We start from the raw sequence: 22,979 nt of genomic DNA on the forward strand, positions 1-22,979 counted from the left end.
CTAGCCCTAAGTTTAGTAGTATGCAACAACAAGAATAATAACATCAAAATTCACTTACAATGTTAGTATATCCAACCAACATTTCGTTCACAAGACAAAGCTCCAAGACAAGATAAGTAGACCAAATCCATACATCAAAATTCGTCCATCTCCAGAAAATATCCTCCAAGGAAAATATGCGAAGCTCTCTATGATTAGAGAGATCCCAGTGAAGTGATGATACAAATGAATGTATCTAACATCGATATATAGCCTCCTAAGGAATTCAAATTAGCCTATGGGCCTACATTAGCCCCTAATGATAAAATACTTTGCAAATAAAACCCCTATTGGTGACAAGCTCACCAAACTATCTCACAAATGCAAAAATAAGACTCACTATGGGCCAAATAATAATATGTGCCTGTCGTAGGGCCCTCTAAAGGCTCAATAATATCCTGAAGTGCCATATTGAGGAATTTGCGTGGAATGCTGTTTGTTGTTGTGGAGGCCAATGACTCTCTATGCACACCCTACATGCGCCAATGTAGACCTCTGGAGGTTAGGATCTCATATAGGGAAACCAAACCCAAATGGAAACCACCAACAATCCTGCATAAGATCCAATGCGTCCCCTAGGCTTCCAGTACAACCAGTCATTAACATAATCAGGTAAAAAGCTTACAAATCATGGATAACAAGGTGGGCACTTCATAATGGCATGACCTTTCGTAGTGCACTTTGGCATGTGTTAGTGTCTCCAAGCTCTAAAGGGGGTTAGCCATGTACCTTATTAGGTGGTTTCAACTCTTAAAGGGGATAGTATGTCCAAGTCACATTCCTCTAATAAGGGTGGCAAGTGACAAATAAGTGGAATGGAATAGAGATTGAGAGAGGCAATCCTGGGCCACATAATGGGACATAGGGGTAGCTAGATAAGGGGAAGCCCACACATGGATATGTAATGTATAAGAGGGAGCAATCATGGTACGTGAGGTGCCCTGAGCTTGATTTTCCACCCTTCTTCATATACCTTTTACCTTTTATGAATTTTCTTTAATTAATTGCTCGGGGCTCAAATGACAAGAGCATAACGTGTAAGATATAGCAATGATTACCCCCTTTTAGGTAGGGCAGTTCATTGCCCTCTAGGGGTTCGGACAATCATGGGTTCCTGACTGATAAAGGAGGCTCATTTAGGGCCTATAGAACCAGGGTGATGGCCAATGATTGGGGTAGAGCTCATGTAATTGCTTTTTCCCGCGTGCTAATTATTTTTGTCTCGACAATCTTTGTGGTACAGTTTCTTGTTAAATGTGGCCATTTATTCTTTTCTCTTTTTCTGTTATTGCTTCAACCTCCGGGGCATCATTCTAGGCTTGACCCAAGGTGGGGGCAAGGGGATAGGAAGGCTAGCCCTCTGTGGACTCAGAATGGGAATGTGGACCCAGGTGGGAGAAAAGATGAATGGGGTTATAATGAGTGGAAAGGGGGTAATATGTGCGGATAAAGGAGCGAGACGACGCATCCAAAGTTGGGGTTTCCCAAGTAGTACCACCTTAGAACCAAATAGTCAATAAAGGAGATCTGACGAGATTAAGATCGAAGGGTAACAACCAAAAGAGATCAAGGGGACAAGAGCACAAACTAAGCCCACTCTTTCCACCAAATCTCCCCATCAATCCATACCCAAAAGTATCCATGATAAGTAAACCAAATACTCAATTACCAAATGACAAGACATACCTTTAGATTCAGGAGGCCCACCTTCAAACATACGATCAATACAGGTGGGTGAAGGACCACATGGCTAGCTTAGGTGGCAGAGAAATGGCACAACGAGCTAGTAGGAGGCATCAAGGGGTTGCTAGTTGCCAACTGAGGCTTGTCATGGAGAAAAATTTCTCCCGGGGTATCACCCACAAAGTGGTGGGTAACAAAAAGTAGTCATCATATACTAGTACAAGGAAGATCTCAACTGTATGAACCATGAAGAACTTTATGCACTGTAATGCCATGGACTAGATTCCTGACCAAGGCAATCTATCCATTGGTCTCTCAACAATTTAGGCACCGCAATGCCACAAACTAGGCTCCTGACCAGGGAAATCTATCTGAGTGGGAATAAGATGGACTCAAGCATTCAACTTCTCTTGGTACCATCAAGCTTACTTGCTAACCATCATGCTAAAGATCCGGGTGTGTATCCAAAAACAAAGCTCTATAATCAACACTACCTTTCCAACTTTGGGACCTAGATATCAACACAAAGTGTAGGCCAGATGTCCTCCCAGGCAATGCTCCACTCACAAAGCCTCAACACTCCTTTGATCCAACAGATCGAGGATGACCAATCTCTCCCAATCAAACTGATTGGTAACTAACATGCTTTCAAAACTTTCGAGAGAGTCACCTGTACAAACACAACCCCAATCAATAATATACTTTCATATGTACATATCAAATACAAGCCTCCGAGGTCTTCCAGTTAACTTGATGTTGTTTCTCAACTTTTCATAGTAGGACTATCAACCGAATCTTTGACAGAAGATTCCTCAATCATAAACTTTCCCTTCCTACTTCTCATGTAGCAACATATCCTCCGAAATTCATTCTTCAATCAAAACCAGCTATGCCTCCCCTCTCAACCAGGGAGCATCTCTTTATCCAAACTCCCTCTTAAACTCAGGAAGATCAACTTCTTCTTTTCGTCATCGGAGAATCTTTCGTGGCTTCCAACCATTTTATCAGAGTTATCATCATCCTTATCACGCTTATCACATCAACGAGCATCTTCACCATATTGAATATTGTGTACCTGTACAACTTAGATAACAAGTACAACCAAAACTATAGAACCATGAAGTTAGCCATATCAGAATTACAAAAACATTTCAACCTAACATACATCAGATACCCAAACTTATTTATAAACAAGAGACACATACTCTTCAACATCTTGCTAGCGACTTTGTCATAAACCCTAGACTATAACAACTTTTATTCCATCTAGGGTTTCAAATTTCAATGTTTCTTTCAAAGGAGTAACATACCCTACTACAACATATAGCATATCCTAGAAACAATTCAAATAAATATAGATTTACAAGGCATCTAACAACTTTCGTAATTCATATGTTAGACTTTCCACTAGGGATTCATGCAAATCCTAGATTTCATATGAAAGAATCAATCAAAACCAATCATAGCTTAGTCATTATCATGAACAACTTCCACTAGGGTTAGTTGCAAGCCCTATATTTTCAATCAAATATCAATCCCAACCAAAACTTAGCTTTCAACAATCTTACACAAATCTTAAAACATCATATTGCTATTATACATTAGAGATTTTGATTTCTGCTAAGGTTTAACTCCAAAACCCTAGAATTTCATTTTCACAATCTCAACAATCATTATATAAATAGATCTCACATTGTTATATTACACAAATTATAGAATTTAACTCCTACTAGGGTTTTGCTGAAAAAACCTCTATTTACCAAACGTCATCATCCTAGAATCTTAGACAAGGACTTATATTAAATCTTAAGACTTATGACCACCAATAACTAGGTCAGCACACATATCTCAAAATTCACTATCATGCATAAGCATATGTCAGACAACATTAATACATTAGACATATATTGACCTAGACCAAGCTAGGGTTTCGACCAAATATACACATATGCCTAGGGCTTCATTCCTAGGATCTTACTTTAAACACATAACAAAGGTTTTGCTTATAGGCCCAACCAAACCCTAAAAATCTAGGGTTTCATAACATAACAAAGCAAACCCTACTATTCCAAAAATTCCAAAGGTTTGAGATCTCAGACAAACATCATTCAACCCTAATAAGTTAAGATTACATGATTGTACGAAAATTCCAATCATGAACAAGAAATTCAAGCAACTTTTCACAATATCCCTATTTAGTTTAGAGTTTCAGACATTACCATAAGCATACCCTTAGGTTAGGGTTTTCCAGAGAACCTGTCTAGGGTTTTATAAAATCAGTTAAGAATAGGAGTGGGGTAGATTTATCAAGTGATGAATCACCCAAAATAAGAATCAATATGATTCACTATAGCTAGACACAACAATGTTAGTAATAGATTATCAAATGAATAAACAGTTATTATAAAGAAGTCGGTGTTTTGTTTCTTGACAAACCTTATCTTGGGTGGCTCTCTTCCATACTCTTTGAGGATGTAGCATATGTCTTCCTAATCAAGACAATAGAGGAAGAACGGTGATCAATATTTAATATAATCTAAACTAAATGAGTACATGAAATAAAACCTGAAAGGAAATGAGATACTTATCTTTTGGGAGTTGTTGGGGGGCTCCCTCAAAAGCTTGAGGGATACCTATAAACTTACAAAAGAAAATGTCTTCTCTAAAAACATGTTAAAACCTATAAATTCTAAATATCTGTTGACACCTAATATTTGGGATTAGGAAATGTTGAATTTCCACGATCTTGGGTCTAGGATAGAATCTTAGAATCTCTGATGCTACCAAACTAAGAATTTCAACAAAACTACTTTGCACAACGGAATATAAACAACAATAAATCAAACATGCATAGAATATAGACAACTTTTTACAATTTTTAACCCAACTTCGTTATATTAAACAACATATAATGCAACAGTCTAGGGCTCCTGTACCAGGGATAATGACCCTCATACATCCATTAGTACAAGATACAAACTAGGGCTTGGTGTCAGTACATTGACAACCAATCTTCCCTCAACAAGATACTTTGACCATCTGACTGATGTAGCACACTCTCTCAGCTCCTCTTGGTTGTACCCTGTACTTGCCCAGTCCTTTAGCTCCCGATCTGCAGCTCCTACCTCTATCAATGCTCCAAGTCCATCTGACCACTGAACCTCGGCTATCAATCTGCTCACTAGTTGTGCCATAGTCCATCAAGGGCACAACACATCGAAACTCCTGTCGAGTTGTTCACAACTGTCAACTGCTCCTCAGCTACTCAGGGACTTCAAATTACTATGGTCTTCCTGCGCTGCTTTGATGAAGACCAACATAGGGTACGAAAGGTTGCCACCTATCACTTCAAGATGTCCATGTCCCACAATGAACACAGGCTAGGAGGGCTGCCCATCATCTGCTGTAGAAGTTCTTCTCCACACACAAGTCTCGTGCTCCACAAAATGCTCCTTTGGTTCGTCAACCCTTGAGCTCAAAAATTGCCACTCGAGAAACTACGTTTGTCCATCAAAGTGTTGCACATCGGGCTTCAACTTGGGCACTATTACACTGTCCTCCAACAGACCATAAATGCCCAATCACGTCCACATTTGGTCCACTCTCACGCTGTTCTCCAACAGTCCACGAGTGACCAATCCTCGCTGTAGCATCTGCTCCTAGTTAGGGCATCCAACACCTAGGAAACCCCTCCACATGTCTGCTAACAGACTTCTCCAAGTGTCTAATAGATGAATGAACAATCACTATAGAAACTGCCACTGGTTAGGGCATCTAACCACCAAGTCTCCACTTTGGCTACTACAGGCTGCAAACAAAACGATCGAAAACTGATGCAAATCATGGATCCAACACCTACAAGTATGTTTGACCAAACATATCTTAGCTCACTGTTTTGAGGTCTGATTTGTTTGCTGCAAACTAGGCTTGGTTATGGCACACCATAGCCCCTTTACCAACCTTCTTTTCCGCCCATATTTACACCCTCCCCCACATACACCCTCCCCCATATACACCTCTCTTACATAATACCTCTGCCATAAAAAATACACCAAAAGGTTTTTTACCACCAAAAGCGAAAATTTTCAGAGTATTTTGCCAACAAAGTATATTTTACATAGTACATAGTCTTTAAGATGCATTCACTAATATCAATTGTTGGAGTAGTCTTCTCTGGAAAAGAGAACTATCCTGAATAGTCAAGGAAGATTAAACACACTCTCATTTTTAATGAGTTGTGGAGAGAAATCTGTGAAGGGGAAGGAGATAATGAACCTGCAAAGGCCACCTCAGATAAGGAGATCGCCATTTGGGAAAACAAGAATAGCAAGGCCTATGCCTTGATTGCAATATCTTTAAATGAAGAGGTAAGTCGCCATATTTCACCATTTTCAAATGCTTTTGAAGCCTTATAGAAGTTGAAGGAACTGTATGACTCACACTCTGAACTTGAAGCTATCCAATTGATGATCAAATTGTTTAGTCTTGAATTGAAAAATGATGACCCTCTTGCTTTAGTATCAGAAGTAAGATCTATTATGCATGATATCAAGACCACTATTGTTCAAATAGACATTCCTCTCATAGCTTATGTCAAGGCACTATATCCCACTTATTCAAATTATTTTGAGTCATTGCAAGCAAGTGGAAACCTCAAGGAGATTACCTTTGACTCCCTTGAGAAGAAGTTTCTGAGAGAGAGAAGGCTTTTGGGAAGAAGACAATTCCTCAGTCTTCTGAAGAAGCTGTGCCTCTTACACATAGAGAGAAGAATCATGCTCAAGATTCTTCTAGAGGAAGAGGTGGCCGAAGAGGAAGAAGAAATTTTAGAGGCAGGGGGTAGACAGTGTCAAGGATAAAAGTATGATTTTCATTGCATACGTTGCAATAGAGATGGACATGATGCATCCACATGTAAGTTGCCTTGGGACAAAATTGAGCAGGAAAGAAATGAAGCCAAAGGTAAAACCCATGACAAAGAGAAAGGTAAAGCACCCGAATCTGCTCACTATGTTGTGGCACATTGTAATATTGGAGTAACTGAAGACTTGTTTAATGCTTCACTTGCTTCTTGGAAAAATGATTGGTTGCTTGATTCAAGGGCAACTTGCCACATGACTTTTAGAAGAGATTTTTTTGAAGAATTTACTGACAATGTTGATGGAGCAGTATACTTTGCAGACAAATCAAAACTCAAGCCATCAGGGCTTGACACAATTAGGCTCAAACTGCCTGGTCTTACAAACTTTCTTCTGCATGATGTTTTATATCCCCGGGAGTTGAGCAGAAACTTGTTGTCTTTGGTCCACATCCACTAGCAAGGACACTCCATTCATATGTTTCATGGCAAGGTTGAGGTCAAAAAAGCATCAGATCGCTCACTTGTCATGATGGGGATAGAAGAAGAAATACTTTTGAAGCTGCAAGGTACCTCTGCTTGTGCACAAAACTTCTCATATAGTTCTCATTATGATGAAGGTACATTTCCATCAAGTCTTTTATGGCATGCTAGATTTGGACACTTGAATTATGACAACCTTCGTATGTTGAAGAAAAGTGATGGTACTAGTTTTCCTACAATTCCTAGGAAACTTAAGTAATGTGATGCTTGTATTCTAGGAAAGCATAGCAAACAGTCTTTTGATGATTCTCATTCCAGAGCACATAGAAAACTTGAACTTATTCATTTAGACTTATGTGGTCCAATACTTGTTCCTTTTGCAAATGGAAATAAATATACGATGACATTTATTGATGACTACACCAGAATGTGTCGGGTTTATTATGTGGCCCATTGCCTATTCCTTCTGCAAATGGAAATAAATATATGATGACATTTATTGATGAGTACACCAAAATGTGTTGGGTTTATTTATTGAAGAAAAAATCAAATGTTTTTCAAACATTCAAGAACTTTCATGCATGGATTGAAAATTATGCACAATCTCGTGTTGGCTCTATTTACATTGATAATGGAAAAGAATATAGTTCAAATGAATTTGAAAACTATCTTTGCCAGCATGGAATGAAACATCAAAAAACTGTGCCTTATAATCCCAAACATAATGGAGTAGTTGAAAGAATGAACAGGACAATCTTAAATATGGTACGTTCCATGATGTTTTTCAAGAATGTAAAATTGATGTTTTGGGTTGATGCAGTTCTATGTGCTGTATATATAAACTATCTTTGCCAGCATGGGATGAAACATCAAACAACTGTGCCTTATAACCCCCAACATAATGGAGTAGTTGAAAGAATGAACAGGACAATCTTAAATATGGTACGTTCCATGATGTTTTTCAAGAATGTAAAATTGATGTTTTGGGTTGATGCAGTTCTATGTGCTGTATATGTAAAGAATAGGTGTCCATCTAATGTTATTAGAAACAACACTGCTTATGAATAGTGTTGCACTACTCGTGATTTTATCTTAAAATTGCGGTTTTTTAAAACTGACGATATTGTTGCCCGATAAATACAACAATTTCTTTTTTCGGCGATTTTTTGGGATATATATATATATATATATATATATCTATTTTTAATGAGGAGGAGGAGGTGACACAACCTACCCAAGCTACCCCTGTCACCAGTAGAGGACGTGGTCTACCTCTTGTAGCTCCTAGTTCTTCAGCTTCTAGAGCACAACAGAGTCCACTGCCAACTCCACTGACATCTACATCTAGAGGGGAAAAAGAAATCAATAGTATTAGAGTTTAGTTATTTGGTTCATTTCATTGTATATCATATTATGACTCATGATATGAAATACATTATTATATTTTTTGTTGATATTTTGAGGCTGACTTGGGACTTAGGGGTTAAGACTTACTATTCAGGACATGATTCACTATTATGTGTGATGTAACACTAGAAATGATATTACACATCTTATATATTAGTTCTTTTATCATATTTATGTGTCAATGTATTTATTTTATGTTGTAGATGCTTTAGATATTAAAAAATTGAAAAAAGATGAATATTTTTGTATATTACGATTTTTTCCCGTTTTTTCCGATATCTTCCCCTCGCTGATAATATCCTGATAATGATTAATGCAACAATGCTTATGAAATGTGGTATGGCCACATTCCTTTGGTAAAGCGTCTTAGAGTCTTTTGTTCCACCTGTTATGCCTTGATACCAAAGGAACAAAGAAACAAACTTGGTGCAAGGAGTTGTAAGTGTATCTTCTTGGGGTATTCAAATACCTCCAAAGAATACCGTCTCTATGATGAAGTTAATAAGAAGTTTGTTGTATCTAGAGATGTGATTTTTCTTGAATCTTCCAAGGCTGACAATGTTGTTGAGCGACAACTTGATCACTTGAATAGATTCGGACATGCAAAGTTGTTTCAAAGATTTGATAATCAGATTTCACATCTTGAAGAGGGATTGCTATATTGGATCAATCTATGGAATCTTCTTCTGAAGCACTCTCTCCCCCACATGAAGCTCCAATCGTTGATGACAATTTGAGTGATGTGATTGACAGAATTGGGAGACTCAATCTTGATTCAGTCCCAACTCAGTCAATTGAGTAGCGTGGGCCATCTTAGAAAGGTCCTCCAAAATCGCTGACAAAGACACTTGAAAGTGTTCATCCTGATGAGGTTGGAAAGACAGGAACAAGAATTTCAACCAGGCAAAATGGAGGTGATGTAGACGATTCTGATTCACCTGTTGATATGGACGTTTCTTATGATTGTGAACTGAATTTGTCTACAAATTTTGAACCAACTTCCTTCAAAGAAGCCTCTTCTCATGATGAATGGAAAGAAGCGATGTAGAAAGAGTATGAGGCCTTGATAAAGAACTTCGAATAGGCAACAGCTTCCGGCATCAAGCAACTTTCGGCATCAGTGAAACTTGGAAGACTTCAAACTCCCAATCTAGGCCACGAAACAGAGAGAGAGAGAGGCACCAAAATTTCGTTTTTCTTCTTCTCCTTAGACTCCACCCAACTCTCACTTCCTTTAGCTTCCCGACTTCAGAGTTCGCACTTCCTAGCTTGCTTAGAGATATTGAACTTGCTTGAGATGTTGTGCTCCAAATGAATTCAACCTGCTTCTATTTATAGGCTTCAAGGGAGCTTGAATTGATGTCCTTTGGCTGGCTTGATGTGGAGGATACATAAATTATATTTGACTCGATACTAAACCTTTTAACATGATTCAAAAGCCCAAGAAGGGTCTCTTTAAAAGTACAATGACTCTATTGACTTAGAATAAATCCTAGCAGTCCTCAATGAGGACTTTGACCTAAAACACGGTGACCCAAGCATGAAACCCATGCTTTAGTAAGTCACAATAATAATAATAAAAATTCTTTTCTTTATTCTTTTGACAAGTACATTACAAGATGACTCAAATACATTAAATGAAGACCGAACCTAGTTACATTTTCCAACAAATAGAAATATAAGGATCTTGAGGATATGTTTTACAAGGAATCGACAACAAAGGATGAGGAATTTTCTTGCCCAAGGGACCATGGTCAAATATTACTTGTGCTGGTCAAGAAAACAAAGGATACAAAGCCAGAACTATATCTTCTTGTGAAGCCACTACTGTGTTATGTTTGCTGATATTCAGTTGATTATATCGTATGTTTTCCCATTATATTCCAACACATTGCGAGCAATTAGCAAGTTTATGGTGAATTGTGGTTGTTGACATTGGCTTGTTGTTAAAAGGATTTTTCGTTATTTGAGGGGTATGACTAAGTTTGGTGTTTTCTATGAAGATCATGGACAACAAATAGTTTTACCTGGAAATAGCAATGTAGATAGCTTAGGAGATGTGGACAAGGATAGATTGACTAGTGGTCATGTTTTTAGCTTGAGTCATGGCATAGTGCACTGGAGTAGTCAACTGTACCAATATCATGCACCAGAGTTGACTACATCTAACAATGATGGCATGAATGGAAGTTGTCTGGCTTAAACAATCATGGAAGATGAGATGGTTGCAAACTCACTAACAAAGTGGTTGAATGGTCATAAGCTTAATTTTGTTTGCACTCCACGAATCCTTGAAAAATTTGCCAGTGTTTGGAAAGGACTTGCACAATAACTCTAAGGTGATCAACAAGCCAGATATCGTTGAAGGTGTTATCCACTTGAGTCATTGCTTCATTGAGTTAGATAGGTTGCTTAATGCTTGGTTGGTAACAAACATAGATCAATAATTTCGAGTCAATACAAATGGAGTCTTGTCTATTTGACAAGTGTATCTAACCAATTCTGTCGAATGACCCAAGATTGTTGTAGTCTTGGACATTATGTAGCATGCATGAATTAATGAGGATCCCTTGTTCAGTTCTCTGTACTTAGATAAGCCCCGATTTTTTTGATTTTCTTTTTGTAAATTTATTTATTTCAGGGTTTTTCTTGGTTATAGCTTAAAATGACATCATTAAACATGATATGTGGGACATCAGTTGATTGTTGATTATTCACATTTCATAGAGTGATATTTAGTTAGAGTTTTTCTTTGATGTTATTTTTCTTTTCGCAATGAGCTATTTAAAACAGAATTTTTCACATGATAAGGACTAGGAAGTAGTGGACTTGGTATTAGTCACAACCAATATTTGATTTCTGTGCGGTTTTGAAATTTATTTGCAGAGCTGATAGTGGGAGAGTCGAGTCTTCAAAATTTGCTGTGACTCTTGTTGCTGCATTTGCAGACATGGTTGTGTACCTTGACAGCATAGAAAATTACGTTGTTTCTCTTATAGCAGAGGTACTCAACCCTCTTTGTTGCTTATGCATTTCTTTAATCTGTAGTGGAACTACATTTGCCAAGGTTGATGCTGTTCTCTAGGCCATCTATACACTAAAACATTTGTTATCCTATGTCAATTTGCAGGCTGTCGGGAATATTTTCTATGGCTATCCTTATTCGTTTCAAAAGCAAAGACAGCAAGTGTATGCTAGCCTTCAGAGTCTCTTCAAAGCTCTTTATTCACAGGAGGCAGTATTTGCTGTTTTCCTGAACAATATAGGTGGTATTCAGTTCCAACTGCCAATGCAATGGAATAATTTGAATTGTGAGCTTTCATGTTGTTGAGTTGCAACAGAAGTGAAATAGGTTGTGCTGAAGTTGGATTTTGTGCATTATTGTATGTTGGAGGCAGATGATAGCCATGTATATAGAGAATCAATCATACATTCACCTGCATAAAATGTGTTTTTTTTATTGGGTTTGTGACCATACCTAGAAGACAAACTATGATATTAAGTTGTCCAACCTAAATGATGTCCTACTGCTCTGGTGCAGAAGCAAAATTGCTCATCCTTAACCTGACTATTGACACATGATATCCTTCCACTCAGTCTGTTAACTATCAAGCTCTCATTCTCTTCATTCAGTATGCGCTTGCCACTAAGGGTTGTTCGATTGTATGCCCTCTTACGTCAATATTTACTATTAGCATACTCTTTAAATTGGACTCAATAAGCCCCATGCTACTGCATTTTCATGAAAAAATTTGATTGCCAAACCATCATTATAGAAAGAAATTTCATATATGGTTCCCATTTTCAACTATTCAGAAACAACTCAATTAAGACTCATCACTCAACTATTCAGACGCAGACTTGAAAGTTGAGATGCCATACTGACATAGGACTCGAATTTTGTTATACTAGTCTACTGCAATTGTTTTGGTCGCCTCTTCCAACGCTTTTATACAACCACACTGTTTCATTTCCCTTTCTCCATGTTTCTGACTAAAACTCACTTCCATGATGTTTACATTATGACTGCTGCTTCCCATCTTTTAACTATTGCTTGTGTAACGAATAAAATATATAAATAATATAAATATAAATGATGAGGATAATTGTAATAATGATTAGTTAATTAGCAATTAGTATTGAAGAGGCACGTGTTAATGGGACATGACCCTCCATGAAGAGGCACTGCCTAGTATATAAGCAGGCCCCTCACTCTCATTTGTATCATCATTCTTATTCATACATTTTAATATATATTCTTGTATCCTAAATGGAGATCTACATATTTGTAAGGACCCATCTTAAATTAATGGGGACAGAGAGATATTAGCATGCATACGAGACATGCATATGGTAGCTACATATGCATGCATTGCCTGCACTACACTAGTATATGTTAGTTAATATTGAAAAAAGTCCATATTTAGGTAACAAATTAACTATTGAAATAAATACCCAACTTACAAGAATATAACCGGGTATACGATATACGTACCACCACTATAATACATATATATAATTCTACTATATAAAATTAAAGATAAATGTAATATAGTGAACTCACAACAAAGGAAGTATGTATCCTACTGCATACAAAGGAACTATACCCAAAGGCAGTGTTGATAATATCGGTATTGGGAAAATATCGGCGAGGGTCCAGAAAATATCTTATCGGCAATATCGGCGAAAATATCGGCAAATATCGACAAGCATAAAAAATGCATAATATATTCATTTTTTTTCAGATTTCTAAACATATAAAGCAATAACAACATGAACTAAACACATTGACACATAAATATGAAGAAGGCATTGATATATATGATGTCAAATAGAAATGATACATCAAACTTCAAAGGCGATACCAAATCCTGCTGATCCCTGATAATTGTCCAATCAAGGACTCAAACAAAATAACATCACATATCCTGCTGATCCCTGATAGTGATAATTGTCCAATCAAGGACTCAAACAAAACAACAACACATATATAAAACTTTAAAAGTATTTCATCATCATGAGTTATAAACTTATATGTAGCAAAAGTTGCAAAACAAATAAAACTAGCAGCTATCTATCTGAGACCATTGGCCTCTCCCTAGCAGCTTTCTTTCTGTCTTGTTCAGCAATTGCTTCACGAGCTTTTTGTATAACCTCTGCACTAGAAACCATACAAGGCATCACATCTGCATCATATGCAGAGAGTTTAGCCAGATGGTATTTCAATCGTGTAATCCCTCCTGACATCTTGGTCCCACACAAGTTGCATGATATATATGCCTGATTTGCCCCACCAACAGCCTCCCCATACTCCCAAAATGGGTCCAATGCTTTTGGCATATTTGACATTTGTAATGAACTAATTCAAACCTAGGGCACAAAAAAAACAAAAAATTGGCATTAAACCCCCCAACACAAAATGAAAAAATAATAAGTAATAACAACCTCATTCATAAAAAATTACTACATTATTTGCATTTTGCAATGTGAATGAAAAATGGCAATAAGAGGGTGCATAAGAAAGTTGAAAAAAAAAAATGAAGCTTGCTGTCCAAATATGGAGAAAACACTTGCATTGGTTCATGGGCATGAAAATCATAGCAAATGGAAAAACACAAAGAAACAAAATGTTGGTAGGCAAAGAGGCAAGCAAGCATAACCCTAAATCTATGAAAAAATCATTAACATAGAGGTTTTTAAGAACATACCTGCTAATGGAAGAAATGAAAGTTTGTCTCACTACTCTTCAATCTTTGATCCACAAAAAAATCTTAATTGGTTGCCAGAGAGTGACCCATCTACCAAGAGGACAAATTTTCTGAGTAAGGCCAAATTCCTGTAGCAGAAGGGCCAAATTTCACTGTGGGCTATGTGGTTTGACTGAAGAGGTCAAAAGTCTGTGTAGGGATCGAAGTTGATAGCCAAGGGAATAAAATTTTGTGGAAAAAGGGAGGCTGTAATACCATGAAATGATGCCAACTTAGGGCCGAATTTTCCAGTGAATTTCCCCAGGCCAAGTTCTTCATAAGTGGGCCGAGACTATAATGTATCCAAAGGTAAGTAACTACTGTAAAACGCTCACAGTTGGCAGCCAGTTCGTTAGTGTGGGGTTTAGTCCTCATCTGGTTGTCAGTGCGATTCCTGTGGGTTCCTTTGTCGAGCATCAGCCCTCACTAGATGCATCAAATTGTGGAAACAATAGAAAGTGACTTTTCAGGAACATTTTAAATGCTTCCCATATTTTGTATAAACCAAAGGTAATGTGGTTTTGTTGTTCAAACTTCAGACGTAACGTATATTGTATATTGATTCTTGAACGCATATATTGAAGGTATTCAGCATATATACAAGGCATATATTGAAGGCATAGCCATATATTGTAATTTGTAAGGCATATATTGAAGCCTGAAGGTACCTGTATCAGACAGCGCCCCAATGGAAAACGACAGCACCCCTCAAACCCTCGGGCCTCCTTCGAAGTTCGCAGCAACCTTCCAGCGCGTGAAAAACCAAAATGACTTAACAGAAAGCGGAAAAAATCATTTATAGAGCACGCGCGTAATTTTTTTAACCGGCTCCCGCGATATTTACAATCGTCGCGCGATATTTTCGAATTTATCGCCGATATTTCGGATTTCTCGCGCGATTTTCAGACTTGGAAAATATCACGATATTTTAGTGCCGATATCGGCGATATTATCAACACTGCCCAAAGGTATTATGTACAAAAGAGTTATGATATACATATTATTCTACAAAAGAAACAACATATTCTATAAAGTCAAAGGAAAGTGTATATATATATATATATATATACACTTTCCTTTGACTTTATAGAATATGTTGTTTCTTTTGTAGAATAATATGTGATATACATATTATTCTACAAAAGAAACAACATATTCTATAAAGTCAAAGGAAAGTGTATATATATATATATATAAAGAGAAGAATATAATAAAGAGAAGAATATATATAAAACCATAATACTATGAAAATAATTCGATTTAAACAAAAGTGAAACATTACATTATGATAAAGGAGATATTGTATAAATAAGAGTGCATGGTCAGCGAATTGGAAAGGGAGAAGGCGGTGACCGCCTCTACAACTTATAAACTTGTCAAATTAAAACAATAAAGAAAGAGGAAGTGTGGAGGAGTCTCGGAGGGCATAAAAGGAGGAAGGGTATTGTATAAGGGGGACATTCTTTGATACAGAGAGAGGCAGAGGAGGAACTGACAAGAGGAAGACATAGAGCATAATGGAGCTTGAGCAGTTGTTCTTGAGACTTTTGGGCACGAGGGCCAAAATGCTTCGAATTTGAAGTATTTTGGGGCTAGGTATTGAGCCTGTACCTAGTTTGGCTGGGAGGTTTTTGGTCTTTTGGTAACATGAGCGGGAACTGGAGCAAATCAGAAACATTTTCAGCCAGGTAGGTACTCAACATCAGATTGATAAATTCTTATATTTTGAATAGTTATATCCTGTTAAAAATTTCAAGGCTTTACATTATGGTATCAGAGCTATGTTCAAACTCTCATATCTGTTAAGTCTGTTAAGATAAGGTTACATTTTGGTATAGATCCAAATTCTAATTCAAATTCACTAACTCACAAGGCAAATGCACACCAGGAAACCAACTGCCCTTTCATAGAATCAAATAAATCAAGAAAGGCATTGAAAAAAAAGTAAGTTATTTCATGCAACATAAGTAAAGTAGTGAAAATTTTGAAAAAAAAAGACCAAAACAACGAGGATAGACCATAGAAGAACAATCCCTAAATAGTAGGCATGTAGAATGACAAGTTACGAGGCAAACACCGAATAATTGAAATCAACGCTTACAAGTTAATAAAAAAAATGTTAAGCCGGAACATAAGCCTGTTCTAAAAACATAGAACAAAGAGCCAAAAGTCTGTGATGATATATCATGGAAAAGCAGTTCATTCGGAAAACATACAACCTTCCATTACAAACATAATGAACTCTGTCTAAAGAAGAGTTCCTTTTTAATCAAGTTATCTAAAATTTGAATAACTATTCCATTGCCGGCCTTCCCTCGTCAGTGACGTTCGTTCCTCTTCTTTGAAGATTGTTTAGCTGTATCCTTCTTGTCTGATTCAGATAACTTTACCCTCTTCAAGATTTCCTCAGACACTTTAATTCCTTGATCCCTTATTTATTCCACATACTTCAGTGCTTCTGCTCGCTTGCCACCGTCACAGAAGAGGGTATTTACAAAGGTGTTGACAGACTCCATGTTAGGGAAAACACCCTTGTTGCTCATGTGTTTCCAAACCATTGAGACTATATTTAGATCTTTCATGACTAAGGCCATTGTAGAACTATCGCTATCTGGATCATGCTCATTTCTAGTCATCTTGCGAAATATGCTGGTAGCTTCCTCCATTTGTCGTGCCTTCATAAGAGTTTGGAAATATTGTTGTAAGTCACAAAATTAGGAAACGCACCATTAAACACCATTCCATCGAAAAGACAGTAGCAATTGTCCATTCTACTAGCATAGGAGTATGCACTTGTCATTGAATTGTAAGAGACGGTGTTGGGAATATGCGCACACCACGTCAAGGTTTCAAAAACCATGCCCGCTTCATCAGCTTTGTTCTGAAGACAAAGGGCATGAACGACAGTGCTAAAAAAAAGCTCTTATCTGGAAAGCAATTTCTGCTCCTCATGACATGCAGAAACTTCAATGCTTCATCGACTTGGCCTAACTTGCAGAGGTTGCCCAAGAAGGCATTATATGCAGCCGTATTGAGGGGATCCCACCCGAGCCGCGTGATCATCTCGTGCATTGTCTTCCTTCTCCCTAATCGTTTGAAGATTAAAAAAAGCAAATCTCAGTGGTATTTTCTACATAATTTGAGCTCCTATGATACAAGTTTCTCCGCAAGTATTACACACCTGTTGGATTGAAACTAACGACCTTGCATGCATTATAAAAGCCACGGTTCTCACACATCGTTTTTAACTACCTGACGTGTCGAAACTCATTTCTTAGGTCGCGTTTGGTGTCAAAAGATGATATTATTTGCCTAAACCTTTGACGTATGTCAACCACTGGCGGATAAAGGAACATATAATCGAATGATTATCTTTCTGTATCATCATGGGGTTCACAAAATATACATTGAAGAGTAATGATGTGTAAATTTTATTCATAGTTTTGATGATAGGGTTGTCACTTGGTAGCATATCCCGGCTATAATCGCATATTACGTCTGGCTATAAGGCAGATGTCCACCAATCCATCAGAACGTCCTCGGGCCTTCACTGCCTGGAGCTCGAAAGGTCACAAACGGGACGTTCATCGAGAGACGGGTGGCATTGGAGACCCCAACCATCACAATATTCGTGCTTTGACCCGAGAGCCATCGTAGGCATATATTAGTATGGTAGGCATATATTTGAATGTAATGACATGAAGTCTTGCAAGGAAATGATCTTGGGAAAAACCTGCACCGTTAGTTAGTACCTTCAGGTTGAGCTATTACACACTATTAAATTTAATGAGTCGAGCCGAGGGACAATTTGATTCTAAATATTGCATTAAGAATTCTTTCCATTAGTTTCAACATGATAAGACACTACTAGAAGTTGAAGAGAAGATTGCAAAATTGGAGCAAGAAGCACCAAGCAACACAGTTCTGAATATTATATTGTAAGCAACTGAGTTTTTCTCCCACCAAGAATTGATTTTATTTTTTATTTTTTATTAACTTTACGACCACGAAAGACATTCAGAAATTTATTTTTTGTCAAAGGGAGCCTTCTGTCAATTAGTTATCTTTTCATCGTTCCGCCGCAAATAGTGGGTGCATTGATAAGTTATGACGAATCTTTTAGAAAAGTCTAACCATTAGCGTGTGGGGATTTTTTTTACTTTAACACGTTTGAATATTAAAAAAAATCACACCTTTATTTCGAAAGGCATAATACAAATTGAAATGGAGGATATCTACTCATGGAAGACACATCACTACACAATCACGGTTTGTAAATTGGTTGATATATCTTCATAAATATTTTTTTTTTTTCACCTTTTAAAGATTAATGATATGAATAAATGATAAATGGAATTATGAAACTTAATTAAGTATATTTTTTTGCACAATTTAAATTTAGTTTCTTTTGCTACTACCCCTATTCTTGGTGAGGGATGAGATTGAACTAAGTTTCTTCTTATAGGATTTTCTCTGTTCTCTGTTATAGGATTGGACTAAGTTAAGATTGACTAGACTCAACTTAGTGGATCTTCCTTTGAAAACCATAAACACTCATCTCCATGCCAGAGAAAATCAATTGACACCCACTAATGGGTCGACTAGAGGGCACATATAGGTAGTAAAAATGACTGGAATGACTACCTAGTAGCTACATATCTAGGCATAGAGAAATGTTTACCTCCTCCTCCTAGACAAAAAGGTGAAATGCATGTGGTACTTGTTCAACTGCCCCTTATTTGTTCTCTTAGTAATCTTAGAGTTGCCATTCCACAAGATCTACGACCGATAGAGGCAAGACAGAGCGTACTTATGGAAGTGCAAGAGTTGGAAAAATGATTTCCAAAAGGTCTTCCAAAGCTTGACCCTATTGAGGATATGGGCATTGATGATCCGGATTTTGTCCAACTTGTAAGGGAAGTTGAAGCATTGGAGCAAAAATTGCTTGCCCATCCCTTTCATAAGTCTGAACAGGATGAACACCAGTTGAGGTCTTTTCAAAGAAAAGCAGAATTAAATAGTGCAGGTCAGTAACTTCGAATGAAAATGTGTGATTCTCAACTTCACAAATTTAGGGAAGAGTTAAAAAAAAAATCGCTCAAGATTGCTTAAGTGACTTGGACACATTGATTCTGATGGTGTGGTCCAACTGAAAGGCTAGGCTGCATGTCTCATTGACACAGGAGATGAATTTCTTGTAACAGAATTTTTGTGCAATGGCACATTCAATGAGCTGGATCATCATCAAATAGCAGCACTTACAAACTGTTTCATTCCATATGATAAATCATCTGAACAAGTACATGTAATTAATGAGCTTGTGAAGCCATTGCGTCAACTTCAGGATAGTGCACGATGGATTGCACAGGTGCAACGTGAGTGCAAGTTAGAAGTTGATATAGAGCAGTATGTTGAGTCAACAACCCGTCCACATTTGATGGATGTAATCTACCATTGGTCCAAGGGTGCCTGATTTTCTGGGGTTATAAGTAGAACAGATATATTTGAGGGCAACATCATGCGCTTGACAAGAAGATTAGATGAGTTTCTGAATCAGGAAATGGTTGAGCTGGTGTGTAAGACACAATTATCTACATGATCAGAACATTAAAGCAAAAGTGGTACTTTGAGTTGGATAATTTTAGTGATTTTGATTCAGTACGTGGTAGTTGGAGAGATGAAGATAGTGCTCCTGACAATTCTGGGGAGAGCAGATGAAGAAACACACTTGGATTTGCAGAACTGATATGTTGAAGCTTTTACCATGAATCTCAGGACATACAGAGAGGTTTCCTTCCATTGCATGGATGGAGAAAAGCCTAGTATATTACCTACGAAAGGGAGTACACTGGTCTGTTAGAGACTGAAGAGCAGGAGGTTGAACCAAAGCATCCTTTGACATTTGATGAATCTTCAACAAAGGATATTGTTTCTAAGAGAAGATCAGCATTGGGTGTTTCAGCCTAAGTTGCACTGAAACAGATACGGGAACGGATACGGATACGGGGTTTGAAACGGATACGACAAATTTTCAAAATATGAGGATACGATACGGCAAGGAAACGGCATGCATATATATATATATATATATTTCATATTACCATTCATCTTTTAGAATCTAGAATCTATATCTAAAAATGCATAGTCATCGTCATGAATTCAACATAAACAAATCATCATCATCAATTCAGCATAAACATTGTCATCATCATTAGTGATTATTATAACATTCAACATATTATCATCATCATTAATAATGTAATCAGAAATGCAACAGCCTTTGTGCTTTCGGGTCCAACTCCTTCAAAGAACGTGTCATGCATGGCAGATGATATCTATCTTCCTTGCATGACAATTAAAAGGCCCATGGGATCATTGGGATATTCCATCAAGACCTATCTGAACATTTCAATCTTCTCAATGTCAGCTTGGTCTCGTGACTATATGCAGGCACAAGATTGGCTATAGAAGATTTGTTATATTGGAGGGATTTATGAAATCAAAAGCAAAATCAATGACAATTAACAAAACCTTAACCAAAATGAAAATTAATCACTCAAATAAATCTCTTTACGAAGACATTCATCAAACCCCTTTATTTGCATTTTTGAACATCTATCTTTTTCTTAGTAAGAATTTTTGATAAATATATGGAGTGTCGTTGTTTCTAAATATTTAGAAAAGATTTTATGAGACTCTGTTTATAGTGAGTTTATTTGCAAATCTGATTTCTTCATTTTTATTATTTATTTATGGCTATGCAAATTTTCAAGCTTTTTAACATTTTAAGGGTGGATTCTGATCACAATTTTCGTGGATCCGTTTTACCGAAACGGATCCAAAAAAATTTAAATCCCTTGGAAACGTATCCAATTCCAAATCTAAAGTTTCCGATTTTTTGAAACGGCACAAAAACGTTTTTACAGCGTTTCGGACAAGAATCGTATCCGTTTATGTATCGGAAACGGGGATCCGCGTTTCCGGAAAAGTCTTCAGGAGTTTCCGGTAACTTAGGTTTCAGCTGCTTTAAATACTATAGATTTGCATACTACAGGAAGCAGAACTATATATAAGCCACCAATAGTGGAAAGAAATGGTGTGACTATTCACTTGGGAATTTTTAACTCAGTATCAACGGTTTCTAAAAACACATGCCAGACTTCAGACGTCAACAATGTTTTAAATAGAGGACGGAAGAATCCGGGACTAAAGGAGATTCTGGCTTCATATGAGCACTCTGCTGGTTGATATCAGCCTCTATTTCTGTGTTAGTCTTCACTAATTTACCCCTCTTCAAATTCCCCATTCACAAGACCAGTCTGCCTAGTATAATCACATTCTATATCCATGCTAATGACAATAACTTCACCACTCTTTTGAAATTCTATAATGAATGTTCAGTTTTCTTGCACACCTATCCACTATCTTCATGCTAAACTGAGCAATTTGCATTGCTTGCTGATAACCATTAGTCACAATTGCTGAAAAGTAAGGTCATTAAGTTTTTGTGGATAGGTGGCTTCTGGTGTAAACTAAGCTGATCTCTCAATATTTTCAGGTTCGTCTACCAATGGATAAGTCTTATCAATACTTCCATCCTCTGCTTCCATACTCGTTTTGACTATCTGCATAATATGTCTACAAGTATCAGTTGCTCTTTTCCACACATTCAATACTAATTCATTAGATTGCTGTCTAAGATGAGGTTTCTATCCGTGTCAATCTGTGAAAGGCCCAATAAAAGGGGAATGAGAAATGGTTTCCCTCATTTTATATTTAGACTTGTAATAACTCACCTTTTGGAAAGGGAAAGGTTCTATCGAATTATTTTTTTTTTTTAAAGTTTCTGAGTTTTCACTACATCACTTTCACTCAAATTAGCAATGACAGAATTGTTAAATTTCTTTGATTTTGTCAGATCCTCAATGTTTTGGAGCATAATAATATCAGTACCAAGTGTTTTCTTCCAAACAAACTCATTATCATTCCCCATCTCTACATCTAGGACTGCATCTCCTCTTCCATGACATTTTGAATCTTTCAACAATGCATTAATTTCATTGTGCCTGTTAAAGTGAATTTTAGTCAGAGATTTTCATTTGGTAAGCACGTGAGCAATCTGAAAATCAAAAAAAAAAAAAAAAACTATCGAGAATTGACAATTGTTTGTTCATTGTTATTTCCTAACAATTGTAATCCATCCAGGTGACTCCTTTAAACCCTTGATTAAATTCATGTTTAGGAGGATTCTCATTAATGTGAACCAGTGGTTTTAAAACCTCTTACAATCCAGCCTTGTGATGTCTAGTTCAACAATCTCCATGGCATGCATCTCTGGAATAGCTTGACAACTTTCATCCAAAAATGAGTTGAAAATTCCTTGCGTTTGAATTCTCTAACTCTCTGACTCAAGCATATTAATAACACCTACAAATTCTACTATGCTTTGGATTTATCATTTCTCTAATAATCGAATAGGCATTTCTCCCAATTCCTCCACAGAAACTTCTCAGAGTTTCATTAAAGTTATTAGACATACAATGGCAATCTTTGCAAATGCACTGTTGCGGAAACTTCATCCAGAGCATATGTAACATGCATTCTTACATCATTCTGACTGGTTTCATCCAGTGACAAATATAAACTATTGCCTCTCCCACCAACACAATAATTTTCACAATGCTTTTGCAAGCATAAAATTGAACTTTGAACAAACTGCCTCAGTTACTGCATTCTTACTTTGAACAAAGCACCAAAGGAAT

General features: G+C 37.1%; 1 protein-coding gene and 1 pseudogene across 1 annotated transcript in view; both read left to right on the top strand.

The window, feature by feature from the left end:
• Positions 1-22,979, top strand: part of LOC149217621 (uncharacterized) — a 221,477-nt gene that overhangs the window by 110,817 nt on the left and 87,681 nt on the right. The window contains exons 9-10 of the mRNA XM_089393011.1: positions 11,357-11,474; positions 11,601-11,736. Of these exons, the coding sequence (XP_089249137.1) occupies positions 11,357-11,474; positions 11,601-11,736 (254 nt within the window). The remainder of the gene's footprint in view (positions 1-11,356; positions 11,475-11,600; positions 11,737-22,979) is intronic.
• On the top strand, positions 18,442-19,963 carry LOC149217623 (DExH-box ATP-dependent RNA helicase DExH10 pseudogene; annotated as a pseudogene).

The sequence above is a fragment of the Pinus tabuliformis genome, chromosome 1_1, assembly GCF_031772625.1.
Source record: "Pinus tabuliformis cultivar Carrire ecotype Pingquan chromosome 1_1, CPIR1, whole genome shotgun sequence".
Classification (NCBI taxonomy): Eukaryota; Viridiplantae; Streptophyta; class Pinopsida; order Pinales; family Pinaceae; genus Pinus; species Pinus tabuliformis.